Source organism: Capricornis sumatraensis, chromosome 20, assembly GCF_032405125.1.
Source record: "Capricornis sumatraensis isolate serow.1 chromosome 20, serow.2, whole genome shotgun sequence".
Taxonomy (NCBI): domain Eukaryota; kingdom Metazoa; phylum Chordata; class Mammalia; order Artiodactyla; family Bovidae; genus Capricornis; species Capricornis sumatraensis.
The window spans coordinates 21,308,931-21,332,133 of record NC_091088.1 but is presented as its reverse complement, the minus strand read 5'-3'; the positions used below and the strand labels follow the sequence as shown (position 1 = coordinate 21,332,133).

The window sequence follows — 23,203 nt, the reverse complement described above, 5'->3', positions numbered from 1 at the left end:
CCTTCCAATTTGAGTGCTTTTGTTTCATTTTCTTACCTAATTGCTCTGGCTAGTACACTGTATTAAACAGAAATGGAAACAGACATTCTTGTCTTATTCCTGATTTTAGGGGGAAAACTTTCTGCCTTTACCATTGAGTATGATGCTAACTGAGGGGTTTTCATATATAGCCTTTATCATATTGAAAAAATGGTCTTGTATTCCTGCTTTATTGAGGTTTATTTAAATCATGAAATGGTGTTGAATTTTGTCAAATGCTTCTTCTGATTCACATGAGTTGATCGTGTGAGTTTTTCCTCCTTCATTCTGTTATTGAGGTGTATTGCATTAATTGATTTTTATATGCTAAACTATCCTTATATCCTACTTGATCCTCACATTAAAATGTTGCTGAATTCAATGCTAGTAGTTTCTTGAGGATTTTTGCATTGATATTCATAAGGGATGTTGGGATATTGGTCTGTAGTTTTGTTTTCTTGTTGTTTCTTTGTCTGGCTTTGATATCAGAGTAATGCTGGCCAATAAATGAGTAAGAATCGATCCCTCCTCTTCAACTTTTTGGAAAAGTTCGAGGACTGTTGTTAATTTTTCTTATGTGTTTGATAAAGAAGCCATCTGGTCTAGGGCTTTACTTTGTTGAAACATGTTTGATTACTGATTCAGTATCCTTGCTATTTAGAAATCTCTTGAGATCTTTTTTCCTTTTTGTCAGTTTTGGTAGATTGTGTGTTTCTAGGAATTTGTCTATTTCATCTAAGTTAGCCTATTTTTGGTATACAAATTGTTCTTAGTATTCTTTTCTAATTCTTTTTATATATGTACAATCTATACTTGCATTTCTGATTTTATGAGTTATGGATGTTTTACTGGTTGTAGACTGAAGGAAGAGACAGTTCCAACTTGCATTTCTGATTTTAGTAATTTGAGTCTCTAATCTTTTCCTTAGTCATTGTATCTAAAAGTCTGCCTAGTTTGTTGATCTTTTCAAAGGACCAAGATTGGTGTTTTTTATTTTCTCCAGTTTTTCCCCCCTCTATTTTATTTATCTCTAATCTTTATATTTTAATCCTTCTGACAAATACATGGAACTTTTGAGTTTTTGGAATCTGTTAAATTATTGAGTAAAATCAAAATCATTGTCAGACATTAAATTTGGTTCAAATTTGGCTGATGTCCATTTGCAGCAGAGATGAATGGAGGGGAAGAGAAGACAGTGATGCTGGCAAGGGGACACTGAACAAGACTACCTTCCTTTAATTGTAACAGCAGGCGTCACACAGCCAGCGTGGGTCACTTAGCACAGAGGGGGACGTGAAATTTAATAATCAGTGATAAAACCAACATAAGTGAGAATTTGGAAGAGAGAGGCCACAGCTTTCAGAGGACAAGATGCAGCGAGGCTGTGTGGAAAACAGCATTGGGTCCAGAACTGCTGGCTCATTCGGGGAACACTGGCCACAGCGTAGCCCTCTGTGGGGTGACACGCTCCTGGGCATGCTTTCCACAGTAGATCTGATCCTCCGCAAAGAAATGGCCCTTCTGTTTCAGACTGCTGCCATAGTTGGCGCACACATAACACTTGGGGTGGCCGTGATGCTCCCGCAGCTTCACAAACACGCTCACAGTGCTGGTGCCACACTTGTCACACGTGAGCAGCTTCTGGGCATTTCTAGTCAATGTAGCCCCTTTGGTGACTGGAGCCTTAACACTTCTGAGTCCTGAGGGCTTGTTGGGATCCCCTTTCTCCTCAGACTCTAGGATTTCCTGCAAAACCAGGAATGAAGTGGGCTGTCTCAGAGGCTCATTTAACTCCTGTTTCTCCAGAAGCATCTTGTAAACTTCAGACTCTTTGCCAAAGACAAGTCTGCTTGGAAGCTGAGGATGGTCTTAAGATGTGCCGTCATCTGCCTGCTGGCTGCCTCTTTGACACCAAGGCGTTGTTAAAGTTTTAGATATTTTCAGAGGAATAGAAGCTAACTGGGTTGTTGCACTGGTTTGTGACGACCCTGGGGAAGAGCTGGAGGAAGGTGAGATGGTAAAGGGCATAACTGTGGTTCGGGGCGCTTCCTATGTGTAGGATCTCTTGGGGTTCAGAGGCTAATTCATCTTGTATGAGTGATGTTTCCCTTCCTCTGTCACCAGAGGAGACCATATTTCTGTTCTGTTGCTACTGTGAGAGTCATGTTGTCTGTGCAGCCCTTGATTTTGTTCTGAGCTTCTAAGTACAACATACTGCTGCTATTTTCCCCATCAATGGCTGTGGTTACATCTCCAACACAGACATTGGCTATTGCAGCCTTGATTCCAGGAATGACCTGGGAAATGAGGAACACTTAGTTTGCTCTACTTTTTCTGGTTCTCTATGATTTGAATGAAGTCTTTCTCCTTTATTGTCTCCTTTTTTTAAAATGTAGGCATTATAGCTTTAAATTTCCTTCTTATCACTGCTTTCACTGCTTTCCATAAGTTTCATACATTGTATTTTCATTTGTCTCAAGGTATTTTCTAGTTTTCCTTGTGGTAGCTTCTTTGAAATGTTGGTTAGAGTGTGTAGTGTAATTTCCACATGTTTGTAAATTTTTCAGTTTTCCTTCTATTACTGATTTCTAGTTTCATTTCACTGTGATTGGAAAAGATACTTTGTCTGATATGAGTCTTTTGAAATTAAGACTGTGTGTGGCCTAACCTATGGTCTGTCCTAGAGAGTGTTCCATGTGCACTTGAGAAAAATATCTCCTGCTGTTGTTAGGTGGGGTTTTTATGTCTATTAGGTTCGATTGGTTTATAGTACTGTTCGAGTCCTTTATTTCCTTATTGGTCTTTTGAAGGTGTGCCCCTCACAGCTTGTGGGATCTTAGTTCCCTAACAAGAGACTGAACCTAGGCCTTTGGCAGTGAAGATTGCAGAGTCCTAACCACTAGACCACCAGGGAATTCCCTTCTTATTGATCTTCTGTGTGGTTTTATTCATTATTGAAAGTAGAGTATTGATGTCTCCAACTGTTATCATAGAACTGTCTAATTCTCCCTTAAATTCTAACAATGTTTACTTATATTTTAGAGCTCTGATTTTGGTCCATATACGTTTATAATTATTATATCTTCTTGGTGCATTGACCCTTTTATCAAGGTACAGTGTCCTTCTTTGTCATTTGTAACAGTTTTGACTTAAAGTCTGTTTTTGTCTGATACAGGCCTATCTTAACAGATACTGCATTTTTCACAAATTGAAGGTTGTGGCAACCCTGTATGTGTTGAGTTACTCAGTCACGTCTGACTCTTTGCAACCTGGACTATAGCCCACCAGGCTCCTCTGTCCATGGTGTTTTCCTGGCAAGAATACTGGAATGGGTTTCCATTTACTCCTCCTAGGGATCTTCCTGACCAGAAATCAAACCTGTGGCTCCCACATCTCCGGCATTGCAGGCAGATTCGTTCTTGCTGAGCCACTGGGTAAACCCCAGGGCAACCCTGTGTTGAAAAATCTACTGGCATCATTTTTCTAACAGTTGCTCACTTCATGTCTCTCTGTCACACTTTGATAATTCTCACAGTACTTCAAACATTTTCACTATTATTGTTTATGGTCATCAGTGATTGTTGATGTTACTGTTGTAAAAGACTTGCTTAGATGATGGCTAGCATTTTTTAGCAGTATGATGTTTTTAAATTAAGTTAAATTGAGTTTTTTAGATGTGATACTACTTGTGCACTTAATAGTCTACCGTAAAACATAAATGTAACTTTTATATGCACTGGGAAACCGAAAAATTCATGTGAGTCCTTGAATAATTGCTTCATTGTGGTAGTCTGAAGCCAAACCAGCAATATCTCTGATATGCACCTGTATTTATATCACTATCCCAGCTCTCTTTGGTGTCTATTTGCATGGAATATCTTTCTCTGTTCTTTTACTTTCGACCTAATTATGTCTCTGGATCTAAAGTGAATCTCTTACAGAACATCATATAGTTGGATCTTGGTTGTTTTCTTGCTTTTCTGCTAATCTCTGCCTTTTGAATGGAACGTTTAATCCATTTACATTTAAAGTAGCTACTAAGGAAAGACTTCTACAATTTTGCTGTTGATTTCTATATGCCTTACAGCTTTGTTATCCCTCATTTCCATCATTACAGTCTTTTGTGCTTAGTTGATTTTTGTAGTGACACATTTGCATTTCCTTCTGTGTATGTATTCTTCAGACATCTTTCTTGTGATTACAATATATTCTTTAGACATCTTCTTCTGATTACAATGGAGATTTTGTCTTTTTTCTGATTGCTAAAGTCTTTGAAGGTGTCTTTATTATTTTATGAGCATGTGGGAACTTTTTCACATTACAGGATGTTGTAGTTCATGTGTAGACACACAGACCCAGCTTATAAGTGGAGAAACTTTGAGAACAGATTTTAGAATTCTTTCCTTAAAAACTTGATATCTGTGTGTGTGTTTTAGTTGCTCAGTCATGTCCAACTCTTTGCAACCCCATGGGCTGTAACCCACAAGGCTCCTCTATCCATGGAATTCACCAGGCAAGAATACTGGAGTGAGTTGCCATTCCCTTCTCCAAGGGATCTTCCTGACCCAGGAATCCAAGCCAGGTCTCCTAGACTGCGGGTAGACTCTTTACCATCTGAGCCACCAGGGAAACTCTTGTTAATTCAGATGAACAAATCCTCACAAGGCAAATGGTTCTGTGTTTTGGGATCTCCTATAAGAAGTATAAGTGACTTATCAGTAGTTCCTAATAATCATTTCGCTGACTTTGCTTATAAGTGCAGATCATATTGCATTAGCTTTGACAAAAAACTGCTTTCACACCATCATGGTTTTGACTTGGTTTTGAATGGCCCTTAACTTTAATCTACATTTAGGCAGGGCTGATTAGCCTGTTTAACAGGTTGCTTTCCTCACAGTCATCTCCTGAATGAAGGAAGTCGGCATATGAAAATTCACCCAAACTTCCTGGATATAATTACATGTGTATGTTCACATTATACATATTTTTAAAAATAAGTGGCATATCTTATCTGTTGTCCTTATGAGACAAAGATATTTTGTATCCTGACTGGTGAATATGGTACAATGGTAACCTATATGATTTCTGCAACTTCAAAGTTAATACATATTTCAGTACACTAGTAAGATATTATCAGGTATTTTTCTTGAGAAATGTGGGAATTGATCATTTTACCCTTTAGTTATAATTTCAAGGTATTATATTATTGCTCCCTGGATTCTGTGTTAAAATCATGTTGTATGAGACCATATATAGGCTTTATTATAGCTGAGCTCTTCTAAGATCTTTCTGAATTGCCAGATGGTCAGCTGAATTATGAAGTTACTTTAGCCAACCAGCCTTCCTACCTGCCTTCCATTCATTTATTTAACTTTTACCAAATGAAGTATTTGCTATGAAGATACAAAAATGGATGATACAATCCCTGTCCTAAAGGATCTTACAGTCACTTAAGTGAAGTGATATATATGCAAATGACATAAATACAGAATTGACTATGACAAAGACCATTTAAGACAGAAAACAAAGTGCTTTCTTAGTAAATATCCAGGTTACCTCTAGTGGGCAGGTAGTCCTTGCAGAAAGGTCCTTTGAGTTAAGCCTTGAGGGTAGGTTGATTTTTCACAAGGTAGAAATGTTAAGTGAGGTTGTTATTTTCAGAGTTGCTGTGATGGGAAAGGTACAGAAGCAGAGCTAATTTGGGCCACAGGAAGTAGTGGGAGAGAACGGAGAGAAATGAACCAGGAACGGTAGATTAAAGCTAGAACTTGAAGACCTTTAAACAAAAGGCTGAAGTTAGACTTCATGTTATAGGCATTGGGGAGTTTTGAAGGATGTTATTCTAAAAAAAGCTGTGCTTTTATTGGGGCATGGAGGCTATTTAGGAGGTTACTTCGATGGTTGAGGTGGGAAACCAGGAAGATCTGAATCAAAGAAGTAACAATGAGTTGAAAGAAGAGTTGTGGAGACACACTCCACACGGATGCAAAATCACAAGAGAGTGACTCAGAGGTACTTAAAAATCTGGGGCCTCACTGACTTGGAAACTGAAAATTGAACAGTTAAAGGAGGAAATGTTGAGTTATTTTGAGGGTAGTGAATTCTTCAAGCAGTGGGGAAGTCCACTTCAGCGGTGGTGTTTGCCGCAGTAGACTGCTGTTGCTTCTTTTTGACCTATAGATATAACCTCAGTTTGTTTATAAAAATTGTTTTATTTTGAAAACTTTTCAAGCTTGAAAAATAAAAAGCAACCCAACCAAGGTTGTTTGTTACAAGTCAGACAAGTCAGCGCTTGATACAAGGATGTAGTTAGCAGGAAAACCTTTTAGCCTTCTTGCTTTCTCCTCAGTACCTTTACTCCCAGCATCTGTACCCACGCTGCCCAGTACAGGGTCCATCAGCTGCGTGTAGCCGCTGAGCACTTGAAGTGCAGCCAGTCTACACTGAAATGTGCTACAGTTACAGAAATATATACCAGATTTCAAAGACTTGGTATGAAATAAAGAATGTAAAATATGTTCTTAATAATGTTTTATATTGATTACATGTTAAAATGATAGCATTTTGGATATTGTTTCAGGTTTCCACAGCACCACCCATATGTTAGGTGATTTCTAGGACCAGCATATATTCATTTTAACAGCTAAGATAATTACAGTGAAAGGGAAAAAACTGTCTTTGAGTTTGGAGAAATCCTTTCACAGGGATTATGCTCACCCCTCCCAGGAGGGGCACACTGAACATGTTCATTTCTCCAACAACCAAAAAGTATAGTAACCTGTTCAATGCTTCTGCCCAGAAAAGCCGACTTTAGAGATTCAGCACCCAAGGTTTTTACTGGGGACTGTTCACATAGGCACTCTCTGCCTTGAATATACCAAAATTCTAGGCTCACAGAAGGAAAGTAGTTGTTAATATTTGGCATAAATGATATTAACACAAACTCTAGGCACCATGAACTACCCTTGTCAGTCAGGGAATGGAGGGAAGCCAAGTTTCCAGATGCCAGCTAAGGGCCACCCTTGCACACAGACCCTTCTAAAGGCAGCAGCCTTAGTCCTGCTGTGTTAACTTTCTACACAAATACATTAGGTTAATAAACTATCAATGGCTTCCCTGATGGCTCAGAGGTAAAGAAGACAGCTGCTAATGCAGGAGCCACAGGTTGCATCCCTGGGTCAGGAAGATTGCCTGGAGTAGGAAATGGCAAGCCACTCCAGAGTTCTTGCCTAGGAAATCAGCTGGACAGAGGAGCCTGGCTGGCTGTAGTCCATGGGATCACAGAAGAGTCAGATAGGACTTAAAGACTAAACAGTCAGTAGAATTAATTCCACCTGTGTCTTTTTAAAGACTAATATGGCTGCTTGTTCTCATTCTTGACTCACATTATATTTACTTTGGGTAGCAGTTGTCTAAATCTTATATGTAAAGTTCTTCTCTAATGTGTTTTAGTTATTTTCTCTGTAAAACTAATGATTTCTCTTTAATATAGATCTAATAAGTAAACAGATGACAAACCTCCTTCAAGTGATATGTTTATACTAATCATTAAAGTTCAGACTAATTGAAGGCTACAGTAGGCTTAATTCCATATCCCAAATGTAGCTTTATTACCCAAGAACAAAAAGAAAACACTGCTCCAAAAAAATATGTGTGATCAAAATAAAGAATTTTGTGAACTTTGATAAAACAAAAGTTTCAATTTAAAAATGTCCACTTGATAAGCACATTTGAGAGCTTCAGTTTTCTTTTCACATGCTGCTGCTGCTGCTAAGTCACTTCAGTCATGTCCGACTCTGTGTCATTAATTCGCATTGTTAACTCTCTTTTGTTATTCTCCAAACTGTTGTTCAGTTGCTAAGTTGTATCTGAGCTTTTGCCACCCCATGGACTGTGGCACACCAGGCTTCCCTGTCCTTCACCATCTCCTGGTGTTTGCTCAAACTCATGTCCATTGAGTCAGTGATGCCACCCAACCATCTCATCCTCTGTTGCCCGCTTTTCCTCCTGCCTTCTATCCTTCCCAGCATCAAGGGTCTTTTCTAATGAATCAGCTCTTTGCATCAGATGACCAAAGTATTGGAGCTTCAGCATCAGTCCTTTCAATGAATATTCAGGATTGATTTCTTTTAGAATTGACTGGTTTGATTTCCCTGAGGTTTGATTTCATTATATTAACTCTAAACTGTTAATGGTTTGTAATTACTGTGAATCCATCCATGAAAATATTTCCCAGGAGATTTATATAAATGCATTAATTCTGCATAAGAGGTTCACTTCCTATCTATTCATTGACTGTAGACTGCAGATGTGACTAAAATAGTACAACTTGGCCAAAATGCATAATACAGAATAGCAACCAGGATATGTTTGACTTCTTCCCAAGTACTGAGTACTAATATATACTTTACTCTTTAAGGAAGGGAATGGTTTTAGGAACATAATTTCCAGGACTAAAACTGTGAAAGCAGCAGAAGATATTTTTGTCAGAATAAATCCATAATGTGATTTTCAGTGACATATTGCCCTACAGGTCCCCTGCAGGCTTAGCTGAAGGACAGAACCATCTCTCAGCATCATTGCCACATCTCATCAGAAGTAGAGGGAAGCTAAAATGGCAACCCCCTCCCCTCTCCTGCACCATGACCCAGCAGTGAGTAAAGGGGAAAGGAGAAAGTCCTCAGGCTGCAAGCAGAGAGCAGTTCAGAACTGGCAGTGTTTTTGCTATTCTCTTTGTCCTTTATTTATATAATTCAGCCATTTTATATAGTTTAGAATTGAAGCATGTCATTAGCAACCCATGTCAATAACTGATACTTTCATTCTCATTATGAACAGTTATGCTTGTCCACTGAAAATCCATAAAGCTTAGTACATTTGTGGTTTTAAATATAACTCGCATTTCTACAAAACGAAACTGACAATATCATTGCTTGTGCTGCTTTCTAATTGCTTTAAATAATGTAGAGAGCAGTTATAAAGAACTCTTATGATTTTTTTTAAAAACGGGTACTTTCCACTCACTATTCAACCAGTAAGAAACACTGAGCAGGAAACCTGGCTTTTTGCCACTTTTGAAGCTGTGAAGCGCCATCAGGGTACTGTCACATAATGTTCTGTTGATAAACCATAAGAACTAATAATAGTTTGACTCAGAAAATCAGAGTACAATGCTGTTTATAACTTTACCCACCCTGTCTTGAAAACAGCTTCCTTGTATTCCCACTTGTGAACTAGATAAAATAAAAGCTCAGTGTGTAATATGATCTAGTATATAATAGAATTGCGGTGTAAAAATTAAACAACAGAAAACTCCAGTTTTTAGAAATGAGGAATCTAAAAATACTATATATTCCTTAGGACATCTGTTATATTTTAAAGTGCACACATTTGTGTGATACAGTTTTATGACACACATGACACACAGAAGTGGGTTCACCTGCTAATTCTGCAGTTGACTAAATACCACGATGCATCTTCACTGGCTTTTCTGTCCATCTAACAGCTTACTTCTGTATCTAATACTTATTGTCCTTGTGATAAGCTTTGAGACCATTAAGGATTTTTAAAGAATTATACCAAATATGAAATTCAATGGCATATATTCTATATGTGTACTGTTTAAAAACTTTTTTTTTTAATTCCAAAGAGTGCATTTTTATTTTGTCTGTGGTCATCCATTCATCCTTCAACAGACATTTCCATTGCCTTCACCTTTTGGCTCCTGTGCATTATATTGCTGCAGTGAACAGCAAGTATCTCTTTGAGTCTCTGCCTTCAGTTCTTAAGACTGTATACCTAGAAGTGGAAATGCTGGCGCGTATAGTAATCTGTATGAGTTTTTGAGAACTGTTTACCATTTGCCATACTATTTACCACAGCAGCTGCCCCGTTTTACATTCCTGCCAGCAAAGCACAGGGGTTCAGTGTCTCCAGGTCTTCACTAATATTTTCTTTCACATTTTGAAAAAAATGTGCTGTGTACTAGTTTCGTAAGACCTGTATCAAATATGGTTGACCCCTGAGTAACAGGAGTTTGAACTGTGCAGGTCCAGTTACACATGGCTTTTTTCAGTAGTAAATACCGCAGTAGTACACGTTGCATAATTGATTCAGAGGGGCCGCCTATGGGACTTGAGCAGCTGCACATTTTGGTGTTGGCCACAGGTCCTGGAACCAATGCCCCACAGATACCGAGGGATGACCATATATTCATATTGTTATTACCCTAAGAGCAATCTCTTGGTGCCCACCCTTGGTAAAAGTTTACATGAGTCAGCAGCAGAGAATACGGGCCTTTGTCTTATTGTTTGTGTAGTACAGAGTATCTTCACAGAAAAGCCTTTGAGATAGGATATTGACTTTATAAGAGCAAATGTAAAATGAATCCGGATGTCATAATCTGTGTGCTTTCTCTTCTTAGCAACAAAGTTTTCTTTTGTCTACAGCTCCCTGTACAGGCAGCACTTTCTTTTGCCATAGCAACATGTGCATCAATAATTCTTTAGTCTGTAATGGGATTCAAAACTGTGCATACCCTTGGGATGAAAATCATTGTAAAGGTGAGTCTGCTGGTGAAGGACAGCCCTTAGAGGTGTGGCCATTGCCTTTCACTAAGAAAAAAAATCTCTTTTTCTACAACTGTTCTTGGCATAACTGCTTTGACAGAATGAAGACATGTAAAATCAGTGTTCTCCTTAGTGAATCACAGACCTCTGGGATGTGGTAAAACTGAATATTATTCTCAACAAAAGCAATTTTTATAGACTATATTTTTTACCTAAAAGTTGTCCACAAGTTAGTCATGGTTGTTTATATTGTAAAGATACCTTATTGTTATAATAATGTAGATTGTGACCTAGAGTATTCTTATTTTTAAAATTAAATGGAAATACTATTTAGCAAAATTCAACTGATAGATTCAGTCTTACAGTGTAAAACAGACTCCTTATAAGGACTGCGTTTTTTATTCCATGAATTTCCTATGCTGTATTTCAGTATATACTCCCTGAAAGAGAAATATGCCTTGTGGTAATGCTGGTTATCAAATCACTGTTTCAGTACTACAGTTTATCTCCCTTTTATTCTCCCAAGAGTTCAATAAATAACTATGGAAAGTTAATGTAAGATATTGCTATCATGAGAGGAAGTATTTTCAGGTAACCATTCAAAAACAGTGGACCATGGTTGTAAACATATCTGAGTGAGTCAGTGAAATCATTTTTGTTCTCCTTGCTTATGGCCATCAGTAGGAATACTATGGGTTAACTCAAATCTACCATAGAGCAGAAAGCTAAACTTGATAAAAACAGAGTATTTTGTTTTGACATTTTCTATATTCATGTATTACTTTGATTTGCAAACTGTATGTGCTTACGTGTTATTGTTGTGTCTGATTCTTTGCGACCCTACGGACTGTAGCCCACCAGGCTCCTCTGTCCATGGGTTTCTCCAGCCAAGAGTACTGGAGTGGGTTGCCATTTCCTTCTCCAGAGGATCTTCCTGACCCAGGGATCAAACCTGCGTCTCCTGCATTGGCAGGCAGATTGTGTACCACTGAGCCACCAGGGAAGCCCGTGTACTCATATACCTTCTGAGTAAAGAACCAAGTCCTTTTCCTTTTTTTATAGTCTGGCTGGCTGCCTTATGATTGGTTAGTTTAACCAGAAGTCATACTAGTTTTATTTTGTTTAAAAACCTAATCTTAAATTGCATTTTCTGGGTTGTATTTGACCCAGGTGTTCTGCTTTACCTAAAAATATTTTACCAATTTGTGACAGGAATCATGAATGAATTTTCAAAGTCTCATTGTTTTTCTTTCTCTTTCTGCAGAAAAGAAAAAAGCAGGACTGTTTGAACAAATCACTAAAACTCACGGAACAATTATTGGCGTTACGTCGGGGATTGTCTTGGTCCTTCTCATTATTTCTATTTTAGTACAAGTGAAACAGCCTCGAAAAAAGGTCATGGCATGCAAAACTGCTTTTAATAAAACTGGGTTTCAAGAAGTATTTGATCCTCCTCATTATGAACTGTTTTCACTGAGAGACAAAGAGATGTCCGCCGACCTGGCCGACCTGTCGGAGGAACTGGACAGCTACCAGAAGACGCGGCGCTCCTCGACGGCCTCGCGGTGCATCCACGACCATCACTGTGGGTCGCAAGCGCCCAGCGTCAAACAAAGCAGGACCAACCTCAGTTCCATGGAACTTCCTTTCCGAAATGATTTTGCACAACCACAGCCCATGAAAACATTTAATAGCACCTTCAGAAAGAGTAGCTACACTTTCAAGCAGGCACATGAGTGCCCTGAGCAGGCTCTTGAAGACAGGGTGATGGAGGAGATGCCCTGTGAGATTTATGTCAGGGGCCGGGAAGACTCCGCACAAGCATCCATGTCCATCGATTTTTAGTCTTCTGCTGAAGTGACGTTGATCATTGAGTATGTATGTATGCAGCCTACAGAGCGTCCATATTGTTTTCAACAGCCAACCCTTTTCTCCTGTCAGAACTAGAAAGACCTTCATTTCGCATTAATGTAATGGTCAAGTTTTTATTATCTCAGGCAGTCTATATGTTAACCCAACCAAGAAACTTCGTCCATGCAGTAAAAAACAAAAAACAAGCGTCTAGTGCTCAGTGTCCTACACACAAAGCACCAGTTACATAGTAGCGTCTGGAGAGGGGAGCAGTGTTGCGCCAGACTCAGCTGGTGGTAGCAGCAGGAAGACGGTTCTTGATTGATACAGCTCTGTCAAAATTTTGATCCCACAATAAGTTTAAACATAAGATTTTTCTTCATATTCCTTTTACTTTTTCTCTTCTCTAACTTTAATTTGTTTTAGAAGCCAGTAATGTTGCCATTTCAGTTTCTTATATAAATGGTTAATGTTTCACATGTATTTCAGTATAGGCATTTGTTCTAGAGTTTGTCAAAATATAACTAGTTACTGTGGTAAGTGCCAGTTAAGACACAGAATTCTGTTTCATCCATCTGTTTCTTGAGTAATTTCCATATTGCTGCCTTTTAATTACTGGATCCTTAACCTTTATTTTCTGTGATATGGTTTAGCACCTCTAAGTCATATTTTGTTTTGGTTATGTTATACTAGAAAGTTTCATAATCCTGGGATGTATGCACCATTGCCAGTTACAACTAAAAACTTAATTAAAATTTTTTGAAATTTCCTAGGTTTTATCACATTCAGTGATAGCCCACTTTTTCCTGTGAGTAAAAAGTCATTTAATTCATTTTGGGGGCGGCCTATCATATTTATTTCCGTTGTTACTCATTGCTAGATCTGTGTTTCCTATTTTTATAAAAAGGTTATTCACTCCCTTTGTATTGGTTTGTCCTGTAGCATATGGTAACCAAGGTTGTATGGGAGTTAAAGGAAAATGCCTAAGAAACTGTATAAGCCTGTAGATTGCTTCTTACTTGGGACAATACATTTTTCTAGTTCTTACCAAGAATAACAATTTCCACTTTTTTTTAAACTGCACTTTTGACCTTATTTTTCTTATGGTATATAAACAATAATTTATAAACATGATATTAAAAAATCATTGTGTTTTTTTAGACTTTTGATATTATTTGATACTGTACAAACTTTATTAAATCAAGGTTAAAGACCTCCACGACAGATTTCTTTTCAGTATTCACAATAGCGGCTTTGTATACCAATATGCTGTGATGGAACTGTACACTATAATTTATTGTAAAAATCTTGGTAATGTGTACATAAGCTTTTGTTTCCTCTTGTTATTGCACTTAGTTTATGATAAATTTTTCACTGGTATCTATTGATCTAAATCAGTACACAAATCTGATAATTAAAATATACATTGTTACATGATTCTTTAATCATATTATTTATGGCACTGAGATTTAGGATCTTAAGATATATGTGGAAAGGAATCCATTTATTGAATTACGACTAATACAGGCATGACATTTAAAAGATAAATTCTCATGTTTGATATTTTTTGTAGTTAAATTTTCCATGAAATGAGAAATTAAAGTTTCACTGGATTTCGCTGACTTTTTAAAAATATCACATCTTTACATTTTCTCAGATTAATGAAAACTGTGACCTTAAATATGATATATATATTTAAAAATACTCCTTCAAAATGCTTATTATATCACATTTTTAAAAAAGTATATACTATCCAGAAGATAGGAAAACTTACACATAGTATTGTCTTAAGTGTTTTTAAAACTCAGTATAATTTCCAATTTTAAAAATACAACTTGGGAAGGTAAAAAGACTTAATGAATGTAGTATTCAATGAACTAATGAACCAGAGCCAGATTAGATAGCTGAATTCTTTCAGTAGTTATGTTGGATAGGCATTTTAGTGGATAACAGGCCAGACAACATTTAGTAAATCCTTAATATAATGATAACTGTGATCTCATTCTTAGTGAAAGGGAAATTATCATATTTCCTATATAAAATTATATTCATTAAGAAAATACATCTTTGACATCTAAAGTAGTAAATAATACAGTATGCTTAAGTAGCACTTGTAAATGGATTTTTATTTTTGAAATTTGTGTCCTACTCTCTCAAAAGGGCATGAAGAGGCCTACAAAATACAAAGCCGTTAATGAAGACATTTAACATTAAAACAGTACAGAAGTACATGGTTTCAGGCCACTAAGCAAGTAAAGCTTGGACAAAAAAATTGTTTCTAAATTTTCCTGCTTCTAAAACAATTAAGTCTTCTTGTTTTTCATAGTAGAAAATTCAAACTTACCTGCAAGAGGCTAGTTTTCTCTTAAACTAAAGAAAGGAGGGTCTTAATATTGAATGACATTTCCTTGTAATTTAAAGAAAATGAAAAACACACAGAGAGGCCTTAATGGTAAATACTAAGCCAGTGAAGGCGCATCTGAGTGTGGCCTAGAACACTGGTTTCTCATCAGTTTACCTGCAGGGATAGAAGTAAAGAACCAGAGGATCAGTAACTACGCCAGCCCGAGACTGCCGTATGTTAGTCATTGAGCTGTGGGTGGCATTAGATCGCATTTATTTCTTAGTCAAACATTTGGCAATATACAATCTGAAGAGAAGAGAATGGAACTAATCAATTTTAGGCATTATTACCAGAATAATGCTAATTGCTGTATATATAATCTTTCATCTTTGACATCAGTGAAAAAACTTTGCAGATTGTTTACCAATGTGAAAGCCATAAATTGTAGTAATTTAAGAAAAAAATTTAGCCATCTTGTGGAAGTTGTTACATCCTTCACAGAGAATATGGTGCCCAGTGTTAAACACAGAAGGTGAATCTGGAGGAGTGTGCGCAGCTCAGGAGCACATCTGTTAGGCTGTTGGTCCCAGATTTACCACAGGGTGTCAACCCCCAAGTGCCCGCAGATTGCAGGAACCCCGCTAACCCCAGCATCTAAAGAATGTGGGAGTAAAGCGTCACGTACCTTTTGAGAGGGGAGACGTTTGACAAAAAGCAAAGGATTTTTCCACGTCTCCAATCACAAAAGAGATCAGAAACAGTCCTTTGACTTGGACTTCAACTTGTGTCAGTGTCTGTCACGTTTCATGTGATTATTAGGCGTTAAAACAACCTCCTAAATGCCTGAACATTTTTATAGTGGTGCTGTTGTCTGGTGAGGATGCTTCCTTGTTTCAGGAGTGTGTCAGCTGATGAACAGGATAGGAAAAGCCTAGTTGTGATCATGGGAATAATTCTCAATCTAAGGAGCGTATGCGTTCTTACAAAATGGTGTTCATGATCAGAAGGAATCTTGAGATTTGAGTTTTTTTAAGATTCAAGAGAGATTATCAGCCCCAGTGTTATTGATGAGAATACTGAAGCCCAGAGAAAAGAAGGTAGTTCCCCATGTCTCAGAGCTCGATCAGCACCCTTCCCTTGCTCTCTGCTGTCTCCCTGCTTTTGCTTGCTGGATGTTTTAAAAGCCACTCCAAACAGCAGCCCAGATGTTTCTTGTAAGCTTGTCAGTTATTCTGGTTTAAAATGTAATTTATTCTACATTTTTCTTCCAAGCATTATATTTTACTTTTTTTTTCTGTAACACTTTGTTATTCTTCAATTTTGTTGCCATGATTTCTTGGCACCTGCAAATTCTGGAAGACAATGACTCTTAATTCTTAATAAAGAATGTTTGTTAACAATTTATAGCCTTGACACTAGACAGAAAGAGCTTTCACTGGTTTGCTTTTGTGATCTTTTCTGAATCTAAAGGAAACAGTGTATAATCTAGAAATTAAAACACGTATGTGCGCTATTGCGTTCGGAGAATGATTTGAGTTGTGAGCTAAATAATATGACAGGTTGATCTTGGATATCTTTTTTTAGCTTTCTGCAAAATCAGTTGTCCATGTTTTATATATCTCTACTAATAACAAACATAATTCTGAATTTGCTTTTTTTAAATCAACTTTTCCTTATATTTCTGTGATTGACTTAATGACTACAAAAGCCCAAGGAACTAATGACTGGGGTGCATGTTTATTATATGCTGTCTTAAGTATATTCTTTTGAGGCATTGATTTTTCTTTAAGAGGTGAACTTCCAGACCATATAAGACTTCTTATATGGATTAATATAGTATTAACTTACTACTGTATTTGATACTTCACAGTAAAGAATTTGGTCCTTAAACTGGAAATAAAACTTGTACTTTGATTCCTTACTTGCCTCAATTTCCAAAATCTCTAAAAGTGGCAAAGAATCCTAATTTCCTTCCCAGGAAAAGTTGGCATTTCCTATCCAGTCACGTCCAAGCTAATCATAGTTATGATAAAAAATAAAATCATTACGTTTTCAAGTGAATCTTCAGGGGAAGAACTAAAAAAGACAAATTCAGTCTTAGCTTGCCTGCAGGATCCGGGCTGCTGCCTCCAGTCACTGAAGTGACCATGAGGTCTTTCATAGTACAGTGGGCTGTCAGAACACGCTATCTGTTGAGGTGCAGGATGCATCAGTCGTGGCCACAGCTTAGTGAGGATGGGGGTGTAGGTCTCTTGAAAGGTGCACCCTGAGGAGAAAGCAAAGGAAGACACACAGATCAAGGAGCCAAAGAAGAAAAGAAGGGTAGTTATCACTGCAAATAGTTACAGAGCAATTTTAGTGTTATTTAGGATCAGGAAACAGCTTTTATCTAAAAGTTGTCTCACCCTCCAAGCTTTGTCATACTCTGTAACATCTGGTGCCTGCAGGTCACTGAGCTGGTAACATTCCTTATTGAAATATTTGGAGTATCTGCTGTTTGCTAGAGGAATTTCCATCAAAAATCTAGGTATTGAACCATGCTTTTCAAATCTTGTTCAATGCCTCCACTGATGACTTCATATAGGATTTGTATTAAGCTTTGTATTAAGCCGTGTTTTGCAGAAGCATTCACAGATTTTGAACCCAAAAATAGTTTTGTCAGTCTGTTACGTGTAATGCCTCAAAAGACAATTTAGCTCCGAAAATGTGCACAAGTACTTGCTGCAGCTAACTCAAATATACGGCCTCTGCCTTTCACATTCATTGTCTGAAACCAACCTTGCATTCTCAATCAGTTTTTAATATTAAAAAAAAAAACTTGTGATAAGAGACTTCTAAGGTGGCTCCCATCAATCCTTGCTTCCCAGTATTCACAATCCTGTATCATCCCCTATCCTAGAACGTGAGCTGGACCTAGTGCTTGCTTCTAATGAATAGAATATGGCAAAAGTGACATGTCTCTTCCAAGATTAGGTGACAGAAAGACTTCGTCTTCTGTCTTGCTGCCCACTGTTTCTGTCATGCTTTCCTGCTCTGATGGAACCCAGTTGCCATGTTCTGAGATGCTGTGTGGAGAGGTCCATGTGACAGGAAACCAGGGTTTCCTGGCAACAGCAGAGTCCCCCAGTCTACCACATGCAAAGAACTGAATCCTGCCAGCAACATGTGACGGGTCAGGAAGGGGATCCTCCCCTCACTAGAGCCTCGAGATGACCGCAGACAACACTTTGATTATAGCTTGTGTGGGACCTTGATCCACACCCAAATTACTCAGAAACCCAAGATAAATAAGTCTTATATTAAGCTGCTAAACTTAGAGGTAATTTGTTATGCAGCCATAGATAATACGAAGCTGGAAAAGACAGTGGCAGTTCCCAATTTTCACTCCTGGGGTAAAAGTATTGATGAAATCTGACATGATGTTTTATGTTTGTGGAAGAACTATCAGTGCAGTGGGCACATCTTAAACCTGGCATCATGGAATGAGGAGAGCTGGTCTTCCTCTTGCATGAGTACCAGTCAGCCATTTTAGCCTCCCAACCACCAATAAAAACACTTAGATCCATTCCCTCTCAAGTATGGCAGAAGATCCTGCAATTTGATTCTGCATTTGAAATATAAATAAAATTACATTATACCCTAACTCTTGAATAGTGTCCCTTTCACTCATCAAGTCTCCTTTGAGTAAGGTGAATCTATCTTAAAATGAATAAAGGATAAAATTCTATTAAATCTATATAGTAGTCCCATAATTTAATCAAAACCTTTCATATTTCCAATCATATTAACACTCAGTTTCCCAGACTGCAGAGTTAGTATCATTAGCCCACTTGCAAATGTAATCCTTGGGGAAACTGACAAAGAAAAGCAGTGGAGCCCCACCTTTGAAAAAGTTTGAGGGGACTGCACTAAGAAATAGCAAATCTTTCATGCCCAGAGCCACCCTACACCCAAATTGAGAAATATAACCAAAACATTTCTATACAGAGATTTTTCTGTTGTGATGAAAAATAAACTGATTTCCTGGAAGAGAATACTTTTTTTTTTTTTTTTGTACTCTGGTCAAAATGATGGAAACACCAGACCAACCTCACAAAGTTTTTTCTTTCTGAAATTGTTTTCACATCTGGCTGACAGCCAGCCACAGCTACCTGCTACAAAGATAAAATTGTATCTTTTATTGTATCTGTGTATAAATATTGCCTTTGAATTGGAAGCTGCTATTGCTGATTTTGTTTTGCCCAGTGGGTAGAATTATGTCCTAAATCCTTTTCTAATGTGAATGCGTCAGACCTTAGCCTCCAGAAATAGGGTAGTACCTGTTGCTTTGGAATCTTGACGTTTTACCCTAATCTCTGCAAGAGAGGCACCAAATGAATCTAGTCTTCCCATCTGCCATTCTTAATTGCTAGGTGGCAGACAGTGACTATGCTGCTTGAGGTTTTAGGGCTCTTTCTGCAGGATTGGGAAAAGGACCTGCCTTTCTGCTAGGAGCCTATGGTTTAAGCTTCCACACACACTCTGTCCAAAAACTCTCCTCTCCTGCTATAGCTCCCTCCTTTCATGAGGATACAGTGTTTAGTTATGTCTTCCCATTATCCACAAATGTGCAGAGATTTTCTAAGGAAATACTGCAATACCAAACCAGGTTCTCTGAAGAAACTCCCAAAGTTTGTCCATGAAAATGTGGGAACTTCTCTGATTGGTGCAGATCAGGGCTAGACTGAAAGGTGTAAAGAGCGACTGCCTGTATCAAAAGCCATGTCTTAAAGGATATGCCAGGGAATGCTTCTGTTTAATATTTTACAAATATATATATTTTTTAATATTTGCATATATTTATATGTAAATATATATATAGTTTGTCATGCAACACATATCATGTCAGCTATGTCATGCAACATGTGGGATCCTAGTTCCCCCACCAATTGAACCCACACCTCCTACATTGGAAGCACAGATTCCCAACCACTGGACCGCTAGTAATGTCACAATATTTCTGTTTCAGGTTGACACTTTCACCTCTCCACCCTAGAAAAACAGCTCGTTTCTCTTCCTCTCATCAGATAGGCAAAGAAAGTGATTGCATACTTTTTTAATTACAGGCGTACATAACCTACAGTTCTAGAGTATTGATTTGTTGGACCATAATCTACACACTGAACTGCATTTGGCAGCATGCCAGATGTGTAAAGTTGGAATTTAATGACATTTCAGTAGCAGCCCCAGAATTTTGTACAATACCACTGTCGAATACTAATGTAACAGTAGCAAGAAAACGAGTAGAGAAACAGCTTCTTTCTCAAGTTCCCTTTTTTCTCTTTCTTGGACATGGAGCAACTGAAAGCAATTAACTATTTCATGGAAACTTCATCTCATAAAGAAACTCCAGTCAAAAGCAAACCGTGGTCATTGTTGCTATGTTCGTGGAACTTTTATCAACCAACCAAAGGTAAGTTCATTTTTGACACTAAAACATTAATTATACTGCCTACTTAGGAAGTTTTTTCCTGAAGAAGTTATCAAGTAATTTTACCTTCTGAAAATATAGATGTCAGAAGTAGAATGACATTGCCATGTGATCACATTTCTGGTTCTCATGGTTTTCAAAATGGAGTTCCATTTCCTTTCAACTAGAAGAGTGATAAAATCTAATTTTGAAAAAATGACGTTTCTTATCCTGAAGAATGGGATTTCTCAAACTCAATACTGTTAACGTTTTGGGCCACATGATCCTTCATTATAGGGGAACCACTCTGTGTATTATAGGATGTTTAGCAGTGTCCCTGACCTAGGTTCCAGTAACACCACCCCCAAAGTGTCTCCAAGTATGGCCAAGTGTCCCCTGGAAAGAGGAGTCAAAATCAACACAGGTAAGAACCACTGCTATAAAGAGACTGAAGGGCTTTTATTTTTATTTATTATTTTTTTTTTTGTAGACATGTCAGTTTATTTTTTTATTTTTATTTTTTAAATTTTTGTTTTGACTTTATTTTGCTTTACAACACTGTATTGGTTTTGCCATACATTGATATGAATCTGCCACGGGTGTACATGAGTTCCCAATCCTGAACCCCCCTCCCACCCCATATCATCTCTCTGGATCATCCCCGTGCACCAGCCCCAAGCATCCTGTATCCTGTATCGAACATAGACTGGCGATTCGTTCCTTACATGATAGTATACATGTTTCAATGCCGTTCTCCCAAATCATCCCACCCTCTCCCTCTCCCGCAGAGTCCAATAGTCCATTCTATACATCTGTGTCTCTTTTGAGTCTCGCATACAGGATTATCATTACCATCTTTCTAAATTCCATATATATGTGTTAGTATACTGTATTGGTGTTTTTCTTTCTGGCTTACTTCACTCTGTATAATAGGCTCCAGTTTCATCCACCTCATTAGAACTGATTCAAATGCATTCTTTTTAATGGCTGAGTAATATTCCATTGTGTATATGTACCACAGCTTTCTTATTCATTCATCTGCTGATGGACATCTAGGTTGTTTCCATGTCCTGGCTATTATAAACAATGCTGCGATGAACACTGGGGTACACGTGTCTCTTTCGATTCTGGTTTCCTCGGTGTGTATGCCCAGCAGTGGGATTGCTGGGTCATAAGGCAGTTCTATTTGGAGTTTTTTAAGGAATCTCCACACTGTTCTCCATAGTGGCTGTACTAGTTTACATGAAGGGCTTTTAAAAAAATAACTAAAAGCTGTTGAATTCTATGTTGAAGAAATTTCTTCAACTACTCAGCCATAAAAAAGAATTAAATTTTGCCATTTGCAATGATATGCATGAACCTATCAAATTCATAATTGGTATGGAAGGTATGATGCTTAGTGAAATAGCCAGAGAAAGACAGGTACTCTATGTTATCACCTATATGGGGAGTCTAAAAAATAAAACTGCTCAATATAACAAAACAGAAACACGCTCCCAGATATAGACAACAAACTAGTGGTTTCCAGTGGAGAGAGGCATAGGGAAGGGGCATAATGGGTAAGGGATAAAGAGGTACAAACTACTTACTACGTACAAAGTAAGATACAAGGATATGTTGTACAGTACAGGGAATATAGCCAATATTTTATAACAACTTTAAATGGAGTACAAAATTTAAAACTTTGAATCACTTTGTTGTACACGTGAAAGTAATATATTGTAAATCAACTATGTTTCGATTAAGAAAAAAATATTTCAGACTTAGGAAAAGAGGTAAAGAATAGTGAGCACCTACATGTATGGCTGTGAGAGTTGGACCATGAAGAAAGCTGAGCACCGAAGAATTGATGCTTTTGAACTGTGGTGTTGGAGAAGACTCTTGAGAGTCTCTTGGACTGCAAGGAGATCCAACCAGTCCATTCTAAAGGAGATCAGCCCTGGGATTTCTTTGGAAGGAATGATGCTAAAGCTGAAAATCCAGTACTTTGGCCACCTCATGCGAAGAGTTGACTCATTGGAAAAGACTGATGCTGGGAGGGATTGGGGGCAGGAGGAGAAGGGGACGACAGAGGATGAGATGGCTGGATGGCATCACTGACTCGATGGACGTGAGTCTGAGTGAACTCCGGGAGCTGGTGATGGACAGGGAGGTCTGGCGTGCTGTGATTCATGGGGTTGCAAAGAGTCGGACATGACTGAGTGACTGACTGAAATGAACATGCCCAGAACACTGCCTAACGCCCTCTCTGTGTCATTTCCTTCCTTCCTACTTCATCCCCCAGAGGTCCTGAACTGGGTGTTTATGCATACTGTGTGTGTATTATACATATACTGTGTATATATTAGTTAGAAGTTGCATACTCAGGGGACTCCCCTGGTGGTCCTGTGGTTAGGACTCCACACTCCCAACACTGGGGCTGCAGGTTTGATCCCTGATTGGGAACTAAGATCCCACATGCTGCACAATGCGGCACAGCCAAAGAAAAATAAACAGAGAAAGCTTAGTTGCTTAGTCATGTCTGACTCTTTGTGATCCCATGGACAGGAGCCCACCAGGCTCCTCTGTTGATGGGATTCTCCAGGCAAGAATACTGGAATGAGTAGCCATTTCCCTTTCCATGGGAATCTTCCCAACCCAGGGATTAAACCTGGGTCTCCTTCATTGCAGGCAAGTTCTTTACCATCTGAGCCCCAGAGAAAGTGGTAAAATAAATAGCTAGGTAAATATTTAATAATAAAAGCTTCCTGCTCTGGTTACTTCTTCAGTTCCTCATTGTCTTGTGAAGAATCTAATTAAAATTTTTTCTTAAAAAAGAAGTTACATATTCTATTTCTCACTTTTGTGGTTAACATTCACACTTTCTCATGTGTATATAAGTCTAAAATTATATTTCTACTGTCTTTCTGAAAAGGACAAGGATCTGCCTTATCTGCATCACTCCTTTTCCATACTGCATGTTATTTTATTTCT

The 23,203-nt window shown here is 38.0% G+C and overlaps 1 protein-coding gene and 1 pseudogene across 1 annotated transcript in view; one reads left to right on the top strand and one right to left on the bottom strand.

The window, feature by feature from the left end:
- Positions 1-12,431, top strand: part of NETO2 (neuropilin and tolloid like 2) — a 53,045-nt gene extending 40,614 nt beyond the window's left edge. The window contains exons 8-9 of the mRNA XM_068992274.1: positions 10,467-10,580; positions 11,851-12,431. Coding sequence (XP_068848375.1) covers positions 10,467-10,580; positions 11,851-12,431 — 695 coding nt within the window. The remainder of the gene's footprint in view (positions 1-10,466; positions 10,581-11,850) is intronic.
- LOC138096098 (PDZ and LIM domain protein 1 pseudogene) lies at positions 1,438-10,234 on the bottom strand (annotated as a pseudogene).
- Positions 12,432-23,203: the final 10,772 nt, after the last annotated feature.